The sequence below is a fragment of the Ictalurus punctatus genome, chromosome 8 (genome assembly GCF_001660625.3).
Source record: "Ictalurus punctatus breed USDA103 chromosome 8, Coco_2.0, whole genome shotgun sequence".
Lineage (NCBI taxonomy): Eukaryota > Metazoa > Chordata > Actinopteri > Siluriformes > Ictaluridae > Ictalurus > Ictalurus punctatus.
The window spans coordinates 27,082,869-27,102,144 of record NC_030423.2 but is presented as its reverse complement, the minus strand read 5'-3'; the positions used below and the strand labels follow the sequence as shown (position 1 = coordinate 27,102,144).

The following is a 19,276-nucleotide window of genomic DNA, read 5'->3' as shown; positions in this document are numbered from 1 at the left end:
ACATACACGAGTAATGGATCATTATTATTTTTTGAACTGAGAAATTTTCAGAATAATGTTAAAGATCCCGTTTGTCTTACATTTTTTAATGAAATTTCTCTTTATGTTTATTGCGTCATTTCATCAGTCACAGAAATGAGGCCACAAAATCTGTACAAAGTGAAACACTAAAATCATACAACAGGGAAAAAATGTTTGTGAAATTGAATAACAGGACAGAAATAATGGTGGGGAAAAAACTTTAAACATGTACATGAATAAAACGTATGACATGGAAGTTCAGCTACACTGCAAAAAAAAAAAAAAAAAAAAAAAAAGCAATATATATATATTTTTAATTGTTACATAATTTTTATTATGACATTATCATTATCAAACATAAGATTATTTCTAGATTACTCTGTTTTGTTCTCCCGGTATATAATTTTATTTCTAGAAATAAATTACCTGTCAATCGGATAAGACAATTTCAAGCTTGAAATTAATGTAGAAGAAACGTTGTTTTAATAATCATCATTGTATCTCATAATGATAAATATTTCATTAACATTTCACTATAGTCAAGATATTTTCACTTGCTAAAACATTTTCACTGTGTAATAGTACCGTGTGTTAAGAGCCATTTATATTATCTAAAAGCTTTCTTTACATCGGAGTACACGCACTCGTCTGATGAGCCAGTTTTCCTTTTTTCAGCTTTGGATTTCCTCTTAGAGAACTGTAAAGCTGCATAATGCAGCGGGTCAGCTTCAGATTCCTGTATAATAATAATAATAATAATAATAATAATAATAATAATAATAATAATAATAATGAAGCAACATTTAAAGTTCACATGTAAGTAAATTAATAATAAGTCTTTAGACTATCTACATAAAAAAAAACTATTATCTTCACGTACCTGCCTCATTCCTGGAGAATTTTCTATAGAAGCATTAACTATTAATACAGAAAGAACTTATTAGTACTTTTAGTAGCACTAAAGTTAACTGTATTTATAAACTTGAAATTTTTGTGATGAGAAAAGCACTTACTTCTAGAGATTTCACATTTTCTTCTCCTCAGTATGATATAAATGAGGCAGAAAATCAGAAGTGCGCACAAACCCAAAGCCGTTCCCAAACCGATTACTGTCGAATGTAGAGATCTGATCATTTCTGGTTCTGTTATTTCACTACATTACATTCATGTAAGTACAAATCATTTTCTGGGCAAATGATGCTGTACGAATTAAGAATAATTCATTAACACTGAATTATGAGACATATCACCTGTTTTCTCATGTGTGTTCATGTTAGTGCTGTTTCCATGCAGTGTTGGTTCACACACCACTGAATTATCACACAGAGCTGGTTTAGATGTTTCTGATGCAATAGTAACATGATCACCTATAAACATTTATCATAATTCACTAAAAGTCTGTAACTCAGTGTTGTTGAAGAAAACACAGTTAGTATTTCACTACTTCATCATTATTTGTCTTCCAGGTTGAACATGTTAATGGTAATATGGAAAATATCACTACATTAAACTTGTAGCTTAATCAATTTTAGTGGAAATCCTACCTTTAATTTTTAAATAAGTCCCATCTCCAAACACAGCGTTGGGTCTTATCCGTGCACAGTAGTACATGGCTTCATCAGACTGAATGATGTTTAAAATGATCAAATTGAAGCAGTTTGAAGATCTTTCTATTTGGAAATGAGACTTTTGGGATTCATTGTAAAATGTTTCTCCACTACTTTTATATAACTGGACTATACTCTGAGGTTTTTTTCTGTTTGGTTGCTTAAACCAGGCCATCATCCCGACTTCATTTTCAGAAATACAACACCGTAGAGTAGCCGAGTCTCCGATATTCACACTGAGCTCTTTATCAGGCTGATAAACTGGTGACTCTGTGAGGGATTGTGCAGTAACCCAGTGTCTACCAGTTTTGACTGTATCTAGAAAAGTAAATGCATTAATTAAGTAAATAATGTATTTCAGATATTATTACACATAAGGAGTTATTAATGATCACCTTAAAGGAATAATACTGGAGTTCCTTCTATATACAAAAAGTAATAGGCTCCATAGATTATAATTTTTTTTCAAAATACATTAAAATGGGAATAATTTGCTCATATTACTTACACATGGTGCTGAAGATCAAAATTAATATCCAGAAAGCAGTCATCTTTTTCAAGTGTTTGTATCTTATTTAACAACCGAATATGAATGTGCTTGAAGCATGGTTTGAATGTATATTTATACTATAGGCGGTCTGTACTGACCACGCCCCAGAATATGACGTGATTGGCTGTAAAAAAAAAAAATAAAAAATTTTTTTTACGATTTATAAGGAAGCACATGGTATTCTGATCTCCTTACATCTACACCACATTTTTCCATATTAGTGTTTTGGTGTTGCCCATCATGACCTCATGACATCATGACAAAGATGTTAAGACAGAATGGAAAATGTGGTTTACTTTTACACTCACGTGTGCCCACACTAATGTCTCATTGTTACAGTGTATGTCAGTAAATTTAAGTACATAAATTACCATAAATACAGGAAAATTTCTTCAATTGAGAATTTACTGCCACCTTGTGGGAGATATATAGTGGTATATAATGGTATATTTAACTCATGATTCATTTGAGATGTTCCCTATAATAAATGAAACCTCAGCAGTTACAGTGACACTGAGTTACAGCACATGTGAGTTTAAATCCCAGAACTGCTCCTGGTAGAGCCTTAAACGAGACCCTGAACTCTAAACTGTTCAGTTTTATATTTGAATTAAGACTCGGCTTCTATTACACACAGAGTTCCGCAGTTACTCTCCATCACTTTGGTAATATATTCATATTGTACGATGTTTAGTTTCAGTTACTTGGCATGTATGAGATGAACATAAACAAGTAAAATGTTACTTTTATTACAGGCTTAAAATTTCACTTCTATATTTTAGTGTATTTTTATGTGATAAGATCGAGTTTCAACACCACAGACAGCGACAAAATCCTGACCAGGAGCTAAAATAGAGGCATGTAGTCTTAAGGCTGTGTCCCAAACCACATACCAAGTAGTGTACTAAATACAAAGTATGCCCTCTGTGGAAGCAGGCATTTTGAAATACTGTTCCAGGTCCAGAGGATGTAGAAACACAGCCATCTTTTGAGACCTTTCCCTGGATTCAGCCTCTCAAAGGGGGAGAATATACAGCTATCAGCTTTTCACTGGTTGTGGAGAACATATTTGGCATTCTCGCTGCACAGTGGTGTATGTACAGTACAGATGTCATCGATACAATCCATACATGTGTTCTTCATAGCCTCCTGTGGAGAACTACAAGGGATCCTATCAAGAGTTGGTCAGTTTGAGGAAGAGGAAACATATGCCCTGCAACAATGCGGCTCGGGAAGCAGTTCAAGTCAGGGAGACATTTGCCACTGAGGGTGCCGTTCCTTAGCAGGACTATGAGCCATAAAATAAAATGCATTAAAAAGGCACACTTTTTAAGAGCCAATAACAACAAAGAGAGCTAACTTTAAGTGCACAAATGTTAAATATCTCTATCCCCCTCCTATATTTAATCAATATACCACATAGTCATTAAGAAATAGGTCAGTATTAGCAGTAATCTAAAGCAAACAAATTAGTTTTTACTACAATCCAATTAAATTTGTGAGCGGGAAGCTATTCACTTGTTGCTCAGCACTATTCACAAGTACTTTGTCTCTGCAGTCAATGTTGGCGGTGTCAGGGCCGGCTAGCTTCTACCTCTGCATTGTGTTGTGTGAATAAAAGTTCTGGACACGGGAAATCAACCTTTGACTGTATGTTTATTTGTTTTGAATTGTTTGAGTAAAGAGCAAAGCAGAAAGGATGGAGTCAGCGGCTTCACCAAAAAACACCTCTCTTAGCGAAGTACAACTGCAGACTGATTACAGAAAATGCCTCGTGTCAAAACACATTTATTTTACATGCCTATAAATTCTTACATATACATTTTAAATTACATTACATACATACATACCAATAAAGTGTTCACATTAAAAGTGTTATAATTCCTTATGAAATATATATATATATATATATATATATATATATATATATATATATATATATATATATATATAATCAATTCTTATTCCACATATAGAAATATCACTACTATTAATCACTATATCATTTATTTATGTTACCCTTTTAAACATTTAGCCAGTTGAGGACTCCTGACAGAAAGAAGGAGGAAAATTCCGCCATTTTGAATACCTACTCTAGTCCGCCATCTTAAATACTTCCTGCTGCTCCATTTTAAACACATAGTTTACAAAAACTTTACAGTAGAAGAAAGTAGGCCTACATGGGTCATTCCACGGAATGGGTATCATTTGCTTGTTGTAAATCTTCCAATGAATCTAATAACACACATATTTAACTATTCAAAATGTGTATTGGTCAGTCTCAGGTAACTTTATTTTTATTTTTTACCAGGATTCTAAGCGGAAAATGGTTGCATTTTTCTCAGTCCTGTTACCACAAATCGTGCCGTTTAAAAAGCATATTTAAAAACTTCTCAACTAATTCCCTTATTTTCTCAAGAAAGTGTTCGAATGATTATTTGTGACTACAAAATCAGTAAATGTGTGTGTGTGTGTGTGTGTGTGTGTGTGTGTGTGTAAGAGAGAGAGAGAGGGGCGCTTCTAAATAGCTAGCATATATTAGAATATAGGCTAGGTAACGGCTTTTCTCTCAATTTATTTACAAAATATAATGCACAATTCTGTACTATTACACGTCATGATAATAACAACCACTAAAGATTTACTTGAAAAACATGCAAATATAAATTTCTCAGTCAATTTCAACTGCAAACTGAGAGAAATTACGCGAAGACGGGTTTTTAAAAAAAAAAAATACTACAACGGCCTTATAATAGCACAATCTGGCAACCTCGCCCAGGCAGCTGCCTGTTGTGAAGAGTGATGAGTTGATTATTAAACCCGCTGAAAACAGGTAAACGGTGTAGTAATTGTGTCTCACACACTCTCACCACAAACATGCACGAATCCCAGCACACACCCGCAGCTCCGCGGTAGAGAGCCGTGATCGTATAGTGGTCAGTACTCTGCGTTGTGGCCGCAGCAACCCCGGTTCGAATCCGGGTCACGGCAGGAGTTTTTAATCAGATCCGAGGTCAAAAAATTCTGCCCTAAACACCTACACCTCTAATCCAACAGCCTCCAGAGAGCACATTCACATGATACCAATAAAATACACCAGGTAATTTCATGCAGTGCTGCATTTAATGTCTCTAACCTGCTGTACACGATATATATAAAGAGAGAGACTGCTGATTTCACTCATTTGAACTTCTCAGTGTGATCTTGTACAGTTCTTGTTTTGCTCAGGGGGTTAGTTTTCAGTGGGCATTGCACTGCAATGATTATTTCCTAATTATTTCATTATCTGGTAATTAATTTATTCCTTAGATATATATAGTGCTTTTCTAGACACTCAGAGCTCTTTACATAGTAGGGGTAGGGGGGGAATCTCCTCAACCACCACCACTAGTGTGTAGCATCCACCTGTATGATGCGACGGCAGCCATATTGTGCCAGAACACCCACCACACACCAGCTATTAGTGGAGAGGAAAGATTGATGTAGCAATTTCAGAGATGGGGATTATCAGGGGGCCATGATAGAGAAGGGCCAATGGGTGAATTTCGCCAGGACACCGCGGTGGGCTATACCCCTAGGCTTTATGATAAGTGTCCTGGGGTTTTAGAGTCGCTACCTCGGTTTACCGTCTCATCCGAAAGACGGTGCTGTTTTTATAGTATAGTGTCCCCGTCACTATACTGGGGCATTAGACCACACAGACCACAGGGTGAGCGCCCCCTGCTGGTCTCACTAATACCACTTCCGGCAGCAACTTTAGTTTTCCCCAGGAGGTCTCCGATCCACTAAGACACACTCTGCTGAAAAATAGAAACCTATCACACATTCTAATGGTTTCCACTATAAATACCATTACAAACCATCAGCTAACCATTAAAACCGTTACCATTACCATTATTGGTCCTTAATGGTATCCACTAGACATAACATTCTACCAATAGACAGGAACAAATTACCAGAAAAGACCCACAGGGACCATTACAGTTTCCATTAAAAACCAATACAATTCTCATTAGTACCATTACTACCATTACAAATTCTATGAGAGTTTTCTATTGTTTGTTTGTTTTTCAGCAGGGACACCCTTTTTGACCTAATAAGTTCCATTTAAAAACTTTTCTTTTACTTTTTACTCGAAAGAGGATTTTTTGTTTGTTTTTTGTTTAGATTTCCTGAAAAAAAAAAAAATTAGTCCATTTCAGCCAACTATATCATATGGGTTACATGCAACTTTTCTTCATATAAGCCATATAAATTTTAAGCCATTCACACAAGTATATTATATTGATTGCAATATACACTATATGTACAGTTACAGATATGTACATATAGGATTAAAACATATTTTTGGAAATTACATCAGAATTTGCTGCAGAAACAAAGTCACTAATTTGGGATTTTCATAAACTAGAGTCCCAGAAACATTTCATATTTATTCTACAATGTCTTAAATAGGATAAATGTATCGTGTAAAACGAATGTTCATTCTTATTGTCTTAGTATTTATACCATTTAAATCTAACCACAAGTCAGAGTTTATTTCAAGACAGAAGAAAAGCTCGCAGCAACTAGACAGGACAAAATAATTGGTTAAGCTACCTTAACATGTATTATTCCTCATTAAATTATTGGTACAACCTATAACACCATTATAAATATTCATAAAATCATCACCTGTCCATTACATGTGAGCAAGAGGATAACCAGGATGATGAAGAACAAAATTAGTTCCAACCAGTACTCTTGGTATCTGTATTTTAGGACTATTTGTTTGGGTTCACTTAGGAAGATGTTATTGAAACAAGTAGCCATGTGATATGAAGGCCTTGAAGTACTCACCATCCTTATCATGCTGTCAGGTGCACGGTGGAACAACAAGAATAAGTTCAAAACAAGTTCAAAGCAAAAATGAGATAATTCATGCAAAAAATATATGTTTGTCACAAGCTGATCCCAATTACAGATCCATCAGCTGGATCAGATGCTTTTATCCAAAGCGACTTACAAATGAGGAAATACAAACAAAGAGATATATCAAGCGGCGAACAATACAAGTAGTGCTACCATACAAGATTTATAATTGAGTTCTAGAGAAGCAGAGTAGAGGTGTAAGAGCCAGAGTAATTTTTTTGTGTTTGTTTGTTTTTTAATGCAGTTTGGTATTTTAGGGGTTACAGGAAGCCAGTGGAGGGAGATGAAGAGGTGTGTGACATGGGTTCATTTGGGCTGGTTGAAGACGGGGCGCGCTGCTGTATTCTGAATCATCTCAAGGGGTTTGATGGAGCTGGCTGCGAGGCCCGAGAGTAGTGAGTTGCAGTAGTCCAGTTTTGAGAGCACAAGAGCCTGGACTAGTATCTGTGTAGCCTGTTTGGTGAGATAAGATCTGATTCTCTTGATATTTTACAGAATGAACCTACAGGATCGTGCAGTTGTTGAAATGTGGTTTATGAAGGTCAAGCTGTCATCAAAAGTCACCCCAAGGTTCCTGGCTCTCCTGGTTGGCAAAATGGATGGATAAAAAGTGTGGGAAATGGATGAATGGATAAAAAGTGTGGAAAATGGACGGATGGATAAAAGGTGTGGAAAATGGATGGATGGATAAAAATTGTGGAAAATGGATGAATGGATAAAAAGTGTGGAAAATGGATGGATGGATGGATGGATGGATAAAAAGTGTGGAAAATGGATGGATGGATGAATGGATAAAAAGTGTGGAAAATGAATGGATGGATAGATAAAAAGTGTTAAGACAGTTTAGAAATGTGAAAGAGAAATAAATCATTTCAGAACGGGGTGTTATTGGGAAATAACCCACTTCACTGTGGTATCATTAACTCCACTTCGCCTAGTCACTGATCCGGGAGCGATTATTTCAGCCTGACGTCACTCGTTTACTCCTGCCTAACGTCACGTGGTTTGACTCAGTGAAAATGGCGGATGGAGATCCGGACAGAGAAGTTCAAAACAACGCTGTCAAAGACCAAAATGCAGACACGACAGCAGTTGATCACGACAGCCTGGCAAGCGAAACAGATGGAGAACGCAAGGATAAAGCTGCTGATAATTCGTGGTCGGCGCCCATTTTGTCGTTTGCCCGAAAAGCGTCCGAAACTATCAGCAGCGCGGGTTTGAGGAACCCCTTATCCGGGTCTGAGGCTCCAAATCCGGACAGCTCTGACTCCATAAAACCGGGTAGGACACCTGTTTAAACCGCACACATAATTATACAATTTCAGCAGGGAGAAAAAATATACAAAATACTAATAAGTTAGCTGAATAACAGAGTGCCATACCGAGTTAACAACCTGTCTAGTCTAGTGTGTTTACTTTCAGAACTTTGCAGGTTCCTGTAAAAACCCTGTACGTGATCTTTTCTGATTCCTCAAGTCACAACACTTCCTATAGGATTAGATCTGAACATGTTGCCCTTCCCTTTAGTGCACAGGTTTTCACTATCAAAGTTGCATATGATACACAAAAACATGCAACAAAGAGAAGTAAATCCTCACATCCTACCCTTTCTACATACCTCCCATCTTCCCACACTGCAAAAGTTTAGGGACACCTGACCGTCACATGCATATGAGTTACAACAAATTCTGAAGCACACAGTTGTATCGAATGTCTTTGCATGCTGTAGGATTATAATTTCCCTTCACTGGAAAACTAAGAAGCGCAAACTTGTTCCAGCATGAAGACGCACCTGTGCACAAAGCCAGCTCCGTGAAGACAGGTGTGTTAAGGTCGGACTGGATGAACTCGAGCGTCCTGTACTGAGCCCTGACCTCAACAAACACTTTTTGGGATGAACTGGATCACCGACTGCAGCCCAGACCTCCTAAACATCCCAACATCAGCGCCTGATCTCACTAATGCTCTAATCCCCAAACAAATCCGCACAGCCACGCTACAAAATCCAGTGGAACGCTTTCATAGAAGAATGGAGATTATTATAACAGCAAAAGGGGAATAAATCTCATTTATTCCCCTTTCAACAAGCACATATGGGTTTGCTGCTCAGGTGTCTACATACTTTTTTTTTTTTTTTTTTTTTTTTTTTTTTTTTTTTGCACATAATAGTGTACATATTGCACATATATATGAGTTCTTGGACATTAATTATTGCATGTAATTTAATTATTGCCCAAGTTATTACTTATTGCACTTGGTCACAGCAGTAATTCATTAATCGTTAATATCCGTGAGTGGTTCAATAGTAGAAGTTGATGGTGTAGGCTGCACCTTTTCAGGTAGTACAGATGCTGTTGAGCTTTCGTAGTGACTGATGATATGGAACTTGAAGCTGGACAACAATCTTAACATCCTGTCCATTTATGAGTCGTGTGTGTGGCTCGTGGATTTCCTAACGTCTACGATCATCTCCTCGGTTTGTTCACAACATGGCCATCGCAAAACACTTCATTCGTTGTGTTTTGAAATATCCCGATACTGAAAACAGCCCTTTTAAACTGTATAGTATGCAGTTCATTAGGTTATATTCTTTTGGTTTCAGTAGAACTGGTCTTGGAGCTACAGTTTGTAGGTTTCTCTCAGAAAGAGGTTTTCTTGGTTTAAGCTTTCCCAGTGGCTTGTTATAGAGGTGGTATCTAATAGACGATATTGACCTTTGACCACCCTGAGGGTGAACTGAACAGCACTTCTGATCTTCTTGTTGGCAGATCTGCAGCTCTTTTAGACATTTTTTTTTTTTTGCGTTATAAGCTCTGGTTTTCCTCCAAAGAGATTTTACGTGTGTGCAACACCTCACGTTTACATCCGGACATGATCAAAATCAACAATGGAGGGACTGAGAAGTTAAATTTCTCGTTAAAAAAAAAAATACAGGATATCAGTTTTTTTTATCTTTAAGACTTCACTATTTTTGCCATATGATTTTATTTGAATGTTTTTGTCACGGTAAAGTTCAGTGGTTTCAAAAAAAATTCAACAATTCGAATTATTGCATGTAATGTTTATTTTCTTAACATTTATTTTTACCTAAGCAGCTCTGGAGAGAAATATCAGTGACCCTGTTTAAGCCACAACACTCAATCTTCAAGGTTTTTTAAAAAAATGTTTTAATTGCTCGTGTTCTGTGTGTATCGGTGTGTTAGTAATACATATCTAAACATTTGTGTCTTTGCAGCTATGAAAGATCCAATGACCATTGAGAGGTCCAATCTGTTATCCATGATGAAGCTCAGTATAAAAGTTCTGATCCAGTCCTCACTCAGCCTGGGTCGGACGCTCGACTCAGAGTTTCCTCCTCTGCAGCAGTTTTTTATTGTTCTGGAACACTGCCTTAAACACGGCCTGAAAGGTGAAACTCGGTTAAAAATGATGGAGGAAATGATTTGTAGCATGGACTGTATGTAAAGTTTCTCTCTTTTCATCTATGAACTGGTGCAGTGAGGAAGTCCTTCATTGGGCAGAATAAATCGATCTGGGCTCCTCTGGAACTGGTGGAGAAGCTGTGCCCCGAGTCAGCCGACCTCGCCACGAGTGTACGAGACATGCCTGGACTCAAGTGAGTCTCCACCTGTGTGTATTGTATATCTACCTTAAGGCAAGACACTACAGGTGAATAGGGTCATTTTTTAAATAACAATCAGTATCACAGTCAATCTTCACCAGTTGAGTTCTGATATTCTAACATGCTTTTTTTAATGTATGGGGGTTAGTCTAATTAAATTAGCATACATTTGCATATTTAATACGACCAAAATATCTAGTCTTCTGATGTTGTTTGATTGAAAATATTAATCACAATGTGAAGATACTCTCGAGTAAAACGACTTTTACAGCAAACTGTGTTGTTGTTTATTGGATAATCCTGAAAATCCGTGCAAAACATTTTAAAGATTTTATTCGCATCTGGTGTTTCCATCCAGCATTTTTTGTCGTTGTTGTTTTTGTTTATTTTTTTGTGTGATATCCCAAAATTTGCATAAAAACAAATGGATGGAAACGTAGCTAATGATATATGAATGACGTGATGTGATTGAGTCAAGTGGGCGGAGCTAAAGCCCACATTTTCCAACGTTTCAGATAATCTGTTGGTCATGTGTGGACAAAAACACTGAAACATTTTTCTGTTTGTTTATTACTGCTGTTTAAGAAGAGACACGATGAAGATGCAGTTTATCCAAAAGTTTGAAAAATGATTGACGTGACATTGACATTTCTGCTTGTAGCGTCTTGCCTGAAGTCTTCTGTGTTCTTCCTGATATTTTGTTCAAGAATGAAGACTTTAAACCCAGGTTGTTTTTCTTTGACAGGACGGGACTGGGCCGAGCTCGGGCCTGGCTGCATTTGGCTCTCATGCAGAAGAAAGTGGCGGATTACATGAAAGTCCTTATAAGCAGGAAAGACCTTCTGGGGTGAGCCGATAATCACGAGCACTGTTCGTACCTTTGTACTGTTTGTTCTGCGTTTCTCTTTGTTATAGCTCCGTGTTGTTGACGTTGAAGAGGTAAATAAGTTAAATTTCAGTCTAGACTGTAAGGAAATTTTAAAGTGAAAATGGTGCATAAATACAGACCTCCAGAATTATTGGCACCCTTGGTAAAGATATGTTTTTTTAAAAAGGTATACAATGGTTTTGTTTAGATTAATTTCACAATAAAAAAAAAAGTGGCCTGGGTGCCAATAATTGTGATCTGCTGTTATAGAATTTATATTATATACGAGTGTGTGACTGTGGGATTTGTAAAGATTTTGTCTTTATGTTGTGATGAAACAGGGAGTTTTATGAGCCAGGAGCTTTGGTAATGGAGGAAGAAGGCTTGGTGATTGTGGGGATGCTGGTGGGGCTGAACATCATCGATGCCAACCTCTGTGTGAAAGGGGAAGACCTGGATTCTCAGGTGAGACACAGGATACACACACACACGCACAGTTGCTATTTCTGGGGCTATATTCGGTGCAGGTGTTTGACTCAGAGTGTATTATTTGGATGTTGCAGGTGGGTGTCATAGATTTCTCGCTGTACCTAAAGGACCCTCAGACAACCGAGAACCCACAAGAGTGAGTAACGCCTCCTTAAATTAAAAAAATTACTTCTTTCAAATGTTACTAATTTGAATATATTATTAATATTAGCATAAGAACTAATGATAATGTACAAGGAGAGTAATCCTGTATTAAATCCTCTATCTAATGAGACATTAGGTGATCTTATATTTACTTGTCCTCAATCGGATTGGTTTTTCCATGCAGTTGACTTAGAACGTGTTTATTTATAAAATGTTGTGATTTAGTTCATTTGCTATAATGCTAGTCTGTTAATTGCAACAAGGTACTATATAAACCTTGTATAGTATAGGTATAATACTAGAGTAATGGTACTGTATGAACCTCGTATAGTATAATACTAGTGTAATGGTACTACATCATCTTAGCACATGATCAGCTATTAAACATAACATCAAGCGTGGTGTCGAACACTTTAAACAACTTTTGTAATGATTAAAGTAAGTAAGTTGTTTTATTTTGGTTGGTCTCACGATACAGTGTTTCAAGTTTGGTCGGTAAAATGTGTAGGAGAAGAAGAGGAAAAAACTGATTTTGAAAACATTAATATTGGTGGAAAATCCAATATGGCAGAAATTAACATCATGGGTATCCCTTGAATTCGGCATGACCCAAAGAATCAGAGAAAAACTGAATCATGATAATACTATGACATTGTGTTTCAGAGCAAATGTAGATTAGCCTTATTGTTAGCTCTAGAGTGCTTGAGTGGGGTATGATGGTAGCTGAGGCTGTCCACTATCACTTCATTATTTCACAAAAGGCTTACAAAGTATTCTATGGGCTGCCAAAGACTCCCATGTGGAAATCAAAGAAGAACAAGAAGAAGAACCACCTTTGGTGCTTGGCCCCTTAATAATGCTCGGTTTTGGCTGATGCAGGTCTGGTGTTAGTATCACTTCGGATTTTAAAACGTGATATTGCTGTTTTGCTTGTCAGTGACTCTAAAATGACTGCGATTCTGGACCAGAAGCATTACATCGAAGAACTGAACCGCAACCTGAGCGGCACAGTGACGGACCTTCAGTCCAAGATGGACTCGCTGGAGAAAACCAACTCTAAACTCATAGAGGAGGTCAGAGCACCTGTGTGAAAAGTGTAACGCATGATCAAATGGATGAGGAGTGCTCTTTTAATTATGTATACTGTGTACAGTACAGTAAACGTGTGTGTGTGTGTGTGTGTGTGTGTGATGTGCAGCTCTCAGCAGCTACGGACCGGATCAATTCCCTGAGGGAGGAGCAGGAGCAGCTCCGGCAGGAGAACGCCACCATCCTCGAGACCAGCCAGAGGAAAGAAGAGGTAAGATTAAGAAACAGAACAATGATTCCAGCAGTGCATTGTGGGTATTATATTGCTGTGTGTGCTTCCTGTTCCTCCAGGTGACGCTGCAGGACAGCCAGGTGGAGCTGGAGACCTACAAGCAGACGAGGCAAGGTCTGGATGAAATGTACCACATGGTGTGGAAACAGTACAAGGAGGAGAAGCGCATTCGACAGGTCAGACACACACGTATCGTAGTGATATACCGGCACGCCTCCAATTAAAAAGTATTAAACGAGACGCCCCGACTCAGCTGTAGTGTGATGGTCATGCAGGAGCTGCAGAAGGAGCTGGATCTGCAGGTGGGTCTGAAGCAGGAGATGGAAGTGGCCATGAAGCTGCTCGAGAAGGACATTCATGAGAAACACGACACGCTGGCGGCTCTGCGCCAACAACTGGACCAGGTCAAAACTCTCAACCTGCAGATGTTCAACAAGACACAGGTGTGTGGGAACATCTGTGTTTGTGTTTATATCTAAAAATTAAACTTCTTTGGTTCTCTGGGATAAAAATTATTATTGTTATTATTCGGTTTTCAGCATGTAGGAACCGCCCAACTTCAATTCAGTTCAATTCGGTTTTGTTTGTATAGAGCTTTTAACAATGGACATTGTCCCAAAGCAGCTTTACAGAAATATATATATATATATATATATATATATATATATATATATATATATATATATATATATATATATATATATATACACATATTCCAAATATTAAGTTTAATTAATGAATTTGCCCCTAATGAGCAAACCAGAACAAGCAACAGTGCTGAGGAAAAACTCCCTGAGACGCTATGAGGAAGAAACCTTGAGAGGAATCAGACTCAAAAGGGAACCCGTCCTCATCTGGGTGACACCAGATAATAAAATTATAAATAAGTCCCTACCATAAATGTGCTAATACTACATCTTGGTATCGGTAAACTCTACTATCGCTGGACCTCTAATGTTGAATATATTCAAATTCACTTACTGTTTCTCTTTATTTGTTTGTTTTTAAACAAATACAATATTAAATCCATTTTTAGATATTTCTACTCATTTCAAGCTTGAAAATGTCTTACTCCATTGGCAGATATTTTTATTATTTCGTTTAGAAATGGGCTTAATGGTCTTTTAGATAATCGTCTCATAACGAAATATCAGATCACGTGTCCTTTATTCAGGATATCTTTACTTGCTAAGATCTAATTTTGTGCATTCGTTTGAAGTGATTATATGAAAATATAGGCATAGATTTATTAGATTAGGTATGAGACAGGCTTGGTTTACTTGGTAACTGTGTTAACTTTGTAGGGAAGCAAATTCCAGAAACTATTTCATACTTTATTTACTCGGGCAAAGCTCATTACGTAGCTCAAAATAATGTAATAACTCATGACTACATTTGTGTTCATGCTGCTGTTCTGCATCTCTCTCTATCTCCCCCTGCTGGTTACTGAAGGACGCTGACGGCGTGGTGCAGAGGAAAGAAGAGGAAGCTGTGAGACTGGAGGAGAAGATGCAAGAGATGGAAAGAACGATGAAAGAGCTGGAACTGAGGTACAGCTCTGAGTCTGTGTCGCTTCCGCCCTCCGAACCGATTCATTAGAATGTGTAAATTACCATGGATTTGAGTGTGATCCAGGGAGCCAGTGTTATATTACGGTACGCATGGTGTTTTGCGTGAAACGTCTGTCCTGACGCTGCAGGTTACAGAACTCTGAGAACGGAAGGAAGAGCACGGAGGAGAGTCAGAAAGAGATGTGCTCAGAAATGAAAGGGAGAGTGGACGCGCTGCAGAAACGCCTCAGTGACCTCGACACGCTGAGGTAACACAAGCTTTTTTATGTTCAAAAGGATCCTGTTTCTCCAAGACGTGATTAATGTCCAGAGTGTTGTTCTTTAGTTGTTAACAAGTAACGAACAGTCACGAGTTTAGCTTTGGTGTGTGTGTGTGTGTGTGTGTGTGTGTGTGTGTGTGTGTGTGTGTGTGTGTGTGTGTGCTCCTCAGGGTTGGGCTGGAGGCGGAGCTAAGCAGGGAGAAGGAGCAGAGGCAGAGTTTGCAGAGAGATCTGCAGCGCGAGCAGGACAACAGTGCAGAACTACGTACACAGCTGCAACAGCTGCAAGGCCTTCAGACGGTCAGTATCTCTCTCTCACACACACACTCACCACACACTGTGCTATCTCTGTGACTCAAGTTCAACATCTCCTTATCCACAGTCTTACAAAACTCATTGTGCAATGCAAACCGTTACATTGTAACTGTAATGACTGTTCATAAGTGCGAACAGGAACTAACTTCCACAACATTAAACGTGACTATAAATGGATAAAAATCATGACGTCATTCATGTATAAACGAATCATTGTAATCATATTGTCAAATCGCTGTAGTATAATAGGAATAAACGACGTCAGGACATGCCGTTACTGGAAAATAATCCACTTTGGGGTGATATCGCACCAGATCTCATCGTACCATTGCTGAATATTTTCCTGCAACAGAACGTCCTTAAAGTGCACCTGTTATAGTTTTTCAAATTTTACCTTTCAAGTAGTGTGTTATAGAGCAAACACAAAGTTTCAAAAATCAACGCACAGGACAAACGGAGTTATTGACTCCCAAAAGAAGGAATCAATTCTGAAAAGCTGAATCGAGTCGTTAGTGATTCCAGACTCACTTCCTGTACTAACCTATGCAGGTTTATAACAAAAAAACCCCGCCTTTGGTATTTATCAGCTGCTCGCTGACAGACGGAGCTGAAACTCCTTACGGTAGTGGGCGTTTCCTTTTCGAAACACTCTGACAGCGGTAGACCAATCATAGCAGGGTATGCTCTCTGAAAGGAGGAATTTAGAACGGATCATTTAACGAGTCGTCTGTGACACGTGCTCATTAAATTATGAGCACATTAAAGTGTTTTTGGACCTCGGATGCTTGGAAATCTATTATATGAGACCTTTCAAAACCATAATAGGTGCGCTTTAATTGAATTTAAGCACAGCGACTTTGTAACCAGTGCTAAATAAAAGCAGAGCAGCAGCTTGTAATGTGAAATGTATTCGCTGTGTCACTGTCGTCATCGAGCTCTAAATGGAATGGCTCGTAACAGGAAATGCTGGACTTGCGGCATGAGAAGAAACAGCTGCAGCAGCTGTGTGAGGAGCAGGAGCAGGCGCTGCAGGAGATGGGCCTTCACCTCAGCCAGTAAGACGACAGACAAGACCGTCATTACAGTTCAGATAAAGTTATTCATCTTGCATCATGTACACTGTTCTTGCCTTCAGGTCCAAACTGAAAATGGAGGACTTTAAAGAAGTCAATAAAGCATTAAAGGTAAGCAGCTGGTTTAAAGGTCAACGCTGGGGCGTGATTGGAGTTTCAAAACACACACGTTTTGGCTTTTTATTTGCTTTTATGACAATGGAACTATCGTACTTATTCCAGGTAATAAATAATCGTTTGGATTATTATGTTTAATGATGGTATTTTGTGCTTTGCAGAAACAGCGGTGTCGTTTAGTAGAGCAGATAAAGGTCACGTGACCAACAATGTCCGTTTCGTCCACTAAGTAGCCGTATTTGTATTTAGAGTTAAGCCTGAAGTGGGCGTGGCCTAAATCACAACAGGTTTTTTTTTTTCTTCATCTTGTTAGTGATCGAATTGGTTGAAGGTAGAAATGCCGAAGTCTTGAGGATTATATTTTAGTCTCGTTTGCGTTAAACTAAACCTTGCAGCCAGAACTACTTTCAAAGCTGCTGGACGTTTTGGGCGAAGCATTGAGATGTTCTTCGTGTTTAGGGTCAAGCCTGGCTGAAAGACGATGAAGCCACGCAGTGTAAGCAGTGCCAGAAGGAATTCTCCATCTCTCGCAGAAAAGTGAGCGTCCATGTTTTCTGTATTTTCGTCTGGATCTGATGTTTTGTTTTCTCCCCCTCCGTTACACATCTAACGCCACTCTTGCGTCGCCCTTCAGCACCACTGTAGGAACTGTGGAGACATTTACTGCAACAGCTGTTCCAGTAACGAGCTGGCGCTGCCATCGTACCCCAGGCCTGTGCGCGTCTGCGACATCTGTCACTCCCTCCTGCTTCAGAGAAGCTCCAGCGGCTCCTGACGCTCCTCGTCGTGCCCGAAACTAACAGCCTTGACCAACCACAGGCTGACATCTCCACATTAATTACATTAATAAATACACGTTGCTGTTTTTAAGGGGCTTCTGTTTGTCTGAAACCTTTTTAACCAGCATGTGATGGTCATTGAAGAATTATATGCAAAGTCGTTTTTGTAATTTCTTCTACAGGGAGAACGTGATCTTTTTTTTTTAAGAGGACTAATACAGTAATGCATAATGATACTAATAGTAATGAACGATTTGTATTTTTCTCTCTTGCTGATAATCTCCATTTTAGGGAGAAAAACGAACAGATTTATTCATCGATAATTCGTACGAGCGTTAATAGAAATTATTATTACGAAACGCTATTCGTGAAAATCCTGTAAATTCAGTACAACGTTCGTATTGTCGCTACCCGTGCTCCTGAGCACGTGTAAATTTACACACATGACGATTTACTAAACCTCGTCCTGATCGACTTCACGTCACATCATCTGCATGGATTACTGCACTTTTATATCTGGAGTTTAACATGCTCATTTTTATAGACGCCCGTATCCAGAGCGACTTACAGAAGAGCTTTGGAGTCTCGTTCGAAAACACGTCATCCTGCTAGTTCACTACGCTAGGACAGGGACTAAGAGCGTCATCGAGTACATTTCGTGAACTACTTGACGTTTATATTATTGGCGTTATTAAAGAATGTTAAAAAAGAAAGCGAGCCAACACACACGCCTACGTTAAGACGGATAAAAACAAATCGGTCGATTACGTGAAACGGTGGTGTGTAAACCGAGGACGTGCTGGTCTGTAAACAAAATAAACAAACGCCTCGAACCGACGGAAGATTTATCACTCGCTTATTAGTAAATATTCTTAGATATTCGTATCGGCGTAGAAGCGAATCAAAATAACTTCCTCTTCTGTCTTTCAGCCTTTACCCTGATTGTTCGTTTCCTGCGCAGAGCTGTCTGTAGACTTTACCGTATATGGAGTTATGTGGGCGTCACTATATGCAAATGAGCCTTGTCGGGAACACTTTGCACTTTACAGGTGATTGACATCAGTACACGAGTGCAACAAAAATCTGCGTTTCTGAACGTTTCCTGCGTTTTACACACAGCCTTACTAGAAAGATTGAACAATGGTCAATACCATATTTTCTGGATCATAAGAGCCAATTTATACCTTTTAGAAAGTGCTGCAGTGATATACATGTTATCTTTGCTCTGATCAGACTAAATCTAATCTCAGACTTTTCTGTGCACTACGCAATGCCTTGCTTTTTAGTCAGGGTGGATTACACATACTGAGCATTATGAGTTACTTCATTGTCTAGTCAGATCAAGTGTGTTTTAGGTCGCAAATGCAATGCCAAGACTACCACACAACACCATGAGTTGTTTCTGCCATTTTAATGGCAATACTTTTCAAAACTTTTTGTAAAATAAAATGCCACTTGTATGAAACTACCATGCATAATGTTTTTCTTTACTTTCTTTTCTTTCCTTTCCCTTTTACTCTGACCAGTCAAGGTTTTATTTGAGAGAGCTTTCAAGCTGATGTGATATCGAAGTAATTAAGGAAGAACAGTGTGTGATATAGAGATGATTATAACGAATAAAACTGTTT

General features: G+C 38.4%; 2 protein-coding genes and 1 non-coding gene across 3 annotated transcripts; 2 read left to right on the top strand and 1 right to left on the bottom strand.

The window, feature by feature from the left end:
• Positions 1 to 600: 600 nt before the first annotated feature.
• Positions 601 to 2,179, bottom strand: LOC108268779 (uncharacterized). The gene is made up of 6 exons (XM_053682339.1): positions 2,137 to 2,179; positions 1,566 to 1,946; positions 1,272 to 1,388; positions 1,050 to 1,130; positions 902 to 939; positions 601 to 757 (listed from the first exon to the last, which is right to left on the bottom strand). The coding sequence occupies exons 1-6, from the start codon at positions 2,177 to 2,179 to the stop codon at positions 629 to 631; spliced, it is 789 nt and encodes a 262-aa protein (XP_053538314.1). The 3' UTR covers positions 601 to 628.
• A 2,918-nt stretch (positions 2,180 to 5,097) lies between these two features.
• trnah-gug (transfer RNA histidin (anticodon GUG)) lies at positions 5,098 to 5,169 on the top strand. Its single transcript has one exon. It is a non-coding gene; the product is annotated as a tRNA-His (tRNA).
• Positions 5,170 to 8,076: 2,907 nt separating this feature from the next.
• rufy1 (RUN and FYVE domain containing 1) lies at positions 8,077 to 19,113 on the top strand. The gene is made up of 17 exons (XM_017474675.3): positions 8,077 to 8,370; positions 10,325 to 10,498; positions 10,588 to 10,705; positions 11,457 to 11,558; positions 11,921 to 12,044; positions 12,143 to 12,204; positions 13,150 to 13,285; positions 13,411 to 13,512; positions 13,593 to 13,709; positions 13,809 to 13,976; positions 14,986 to 15,083; positions 15,233 to 15,352; positions 15,535 to 15,664; positions 16,640 to 16,734; positions 16,815 to 16,863; positions 17,329 to 17,406; positions 17,504 to 19,113. Exons 1-17 carry the CDS (start codon positions 8,109 to 8,111, stop codon positions 17,642 to 17,644), a joined length of 2,076 nt encoding a protein of 691 aa, XP_017330164.1. The 5' UTR covers positions 8,077 to 8,108; the 3' UTR covers positions 17,645 to 19,113.
• Positions 19,114 to 19,276: the final 163 nt, after the last annotated feature.

Bases quoted from the DNA above. Each gene is read 5' to 3' on its own strand.
- rufy1 (XM_017474675.3), top strand. From the start codon at position 8,109: ATGGCGGATGGAGATCCGGACAGAGAAGTTCAAAACAACGCTGTCAAA. The intron at 12,205-13,149 runs GTGAGTAACGCC...TTTGCTTGTCAG, and splicing joins ACAACCGAGAACCCACAAGA to TGACTCTAAAATGACTGCGA. The intron at 17,407-17,503 runs GTGAGCGTCCAT...GTCGCCCTTCAG, and splicing joins TCTCCATCTCTCGCAGAAAA to CACCACTGTAGGAACTGTGG.
- LOC108268779 (XM_053682339.1), bottom strand. From the start codon at position 2,179: ATGACTGCTTTCTGGATATTAATTTTGATCTTCAGCACCATGT. The intron at 1,389-1,565 runs GTAGGATTTCCA...AAATGTTTATAG, and splicing joins GACTTATTTAAAAATTAAAG to GTGATCATGTTACTATTGCA. The intron at 940-1,049 runs GTGAAATCTCTA...CTGTATTAATAG, and splicing joins CATACTGAGGAGAAGAAAAT to TTAATGCTTCTATAGAAAAT.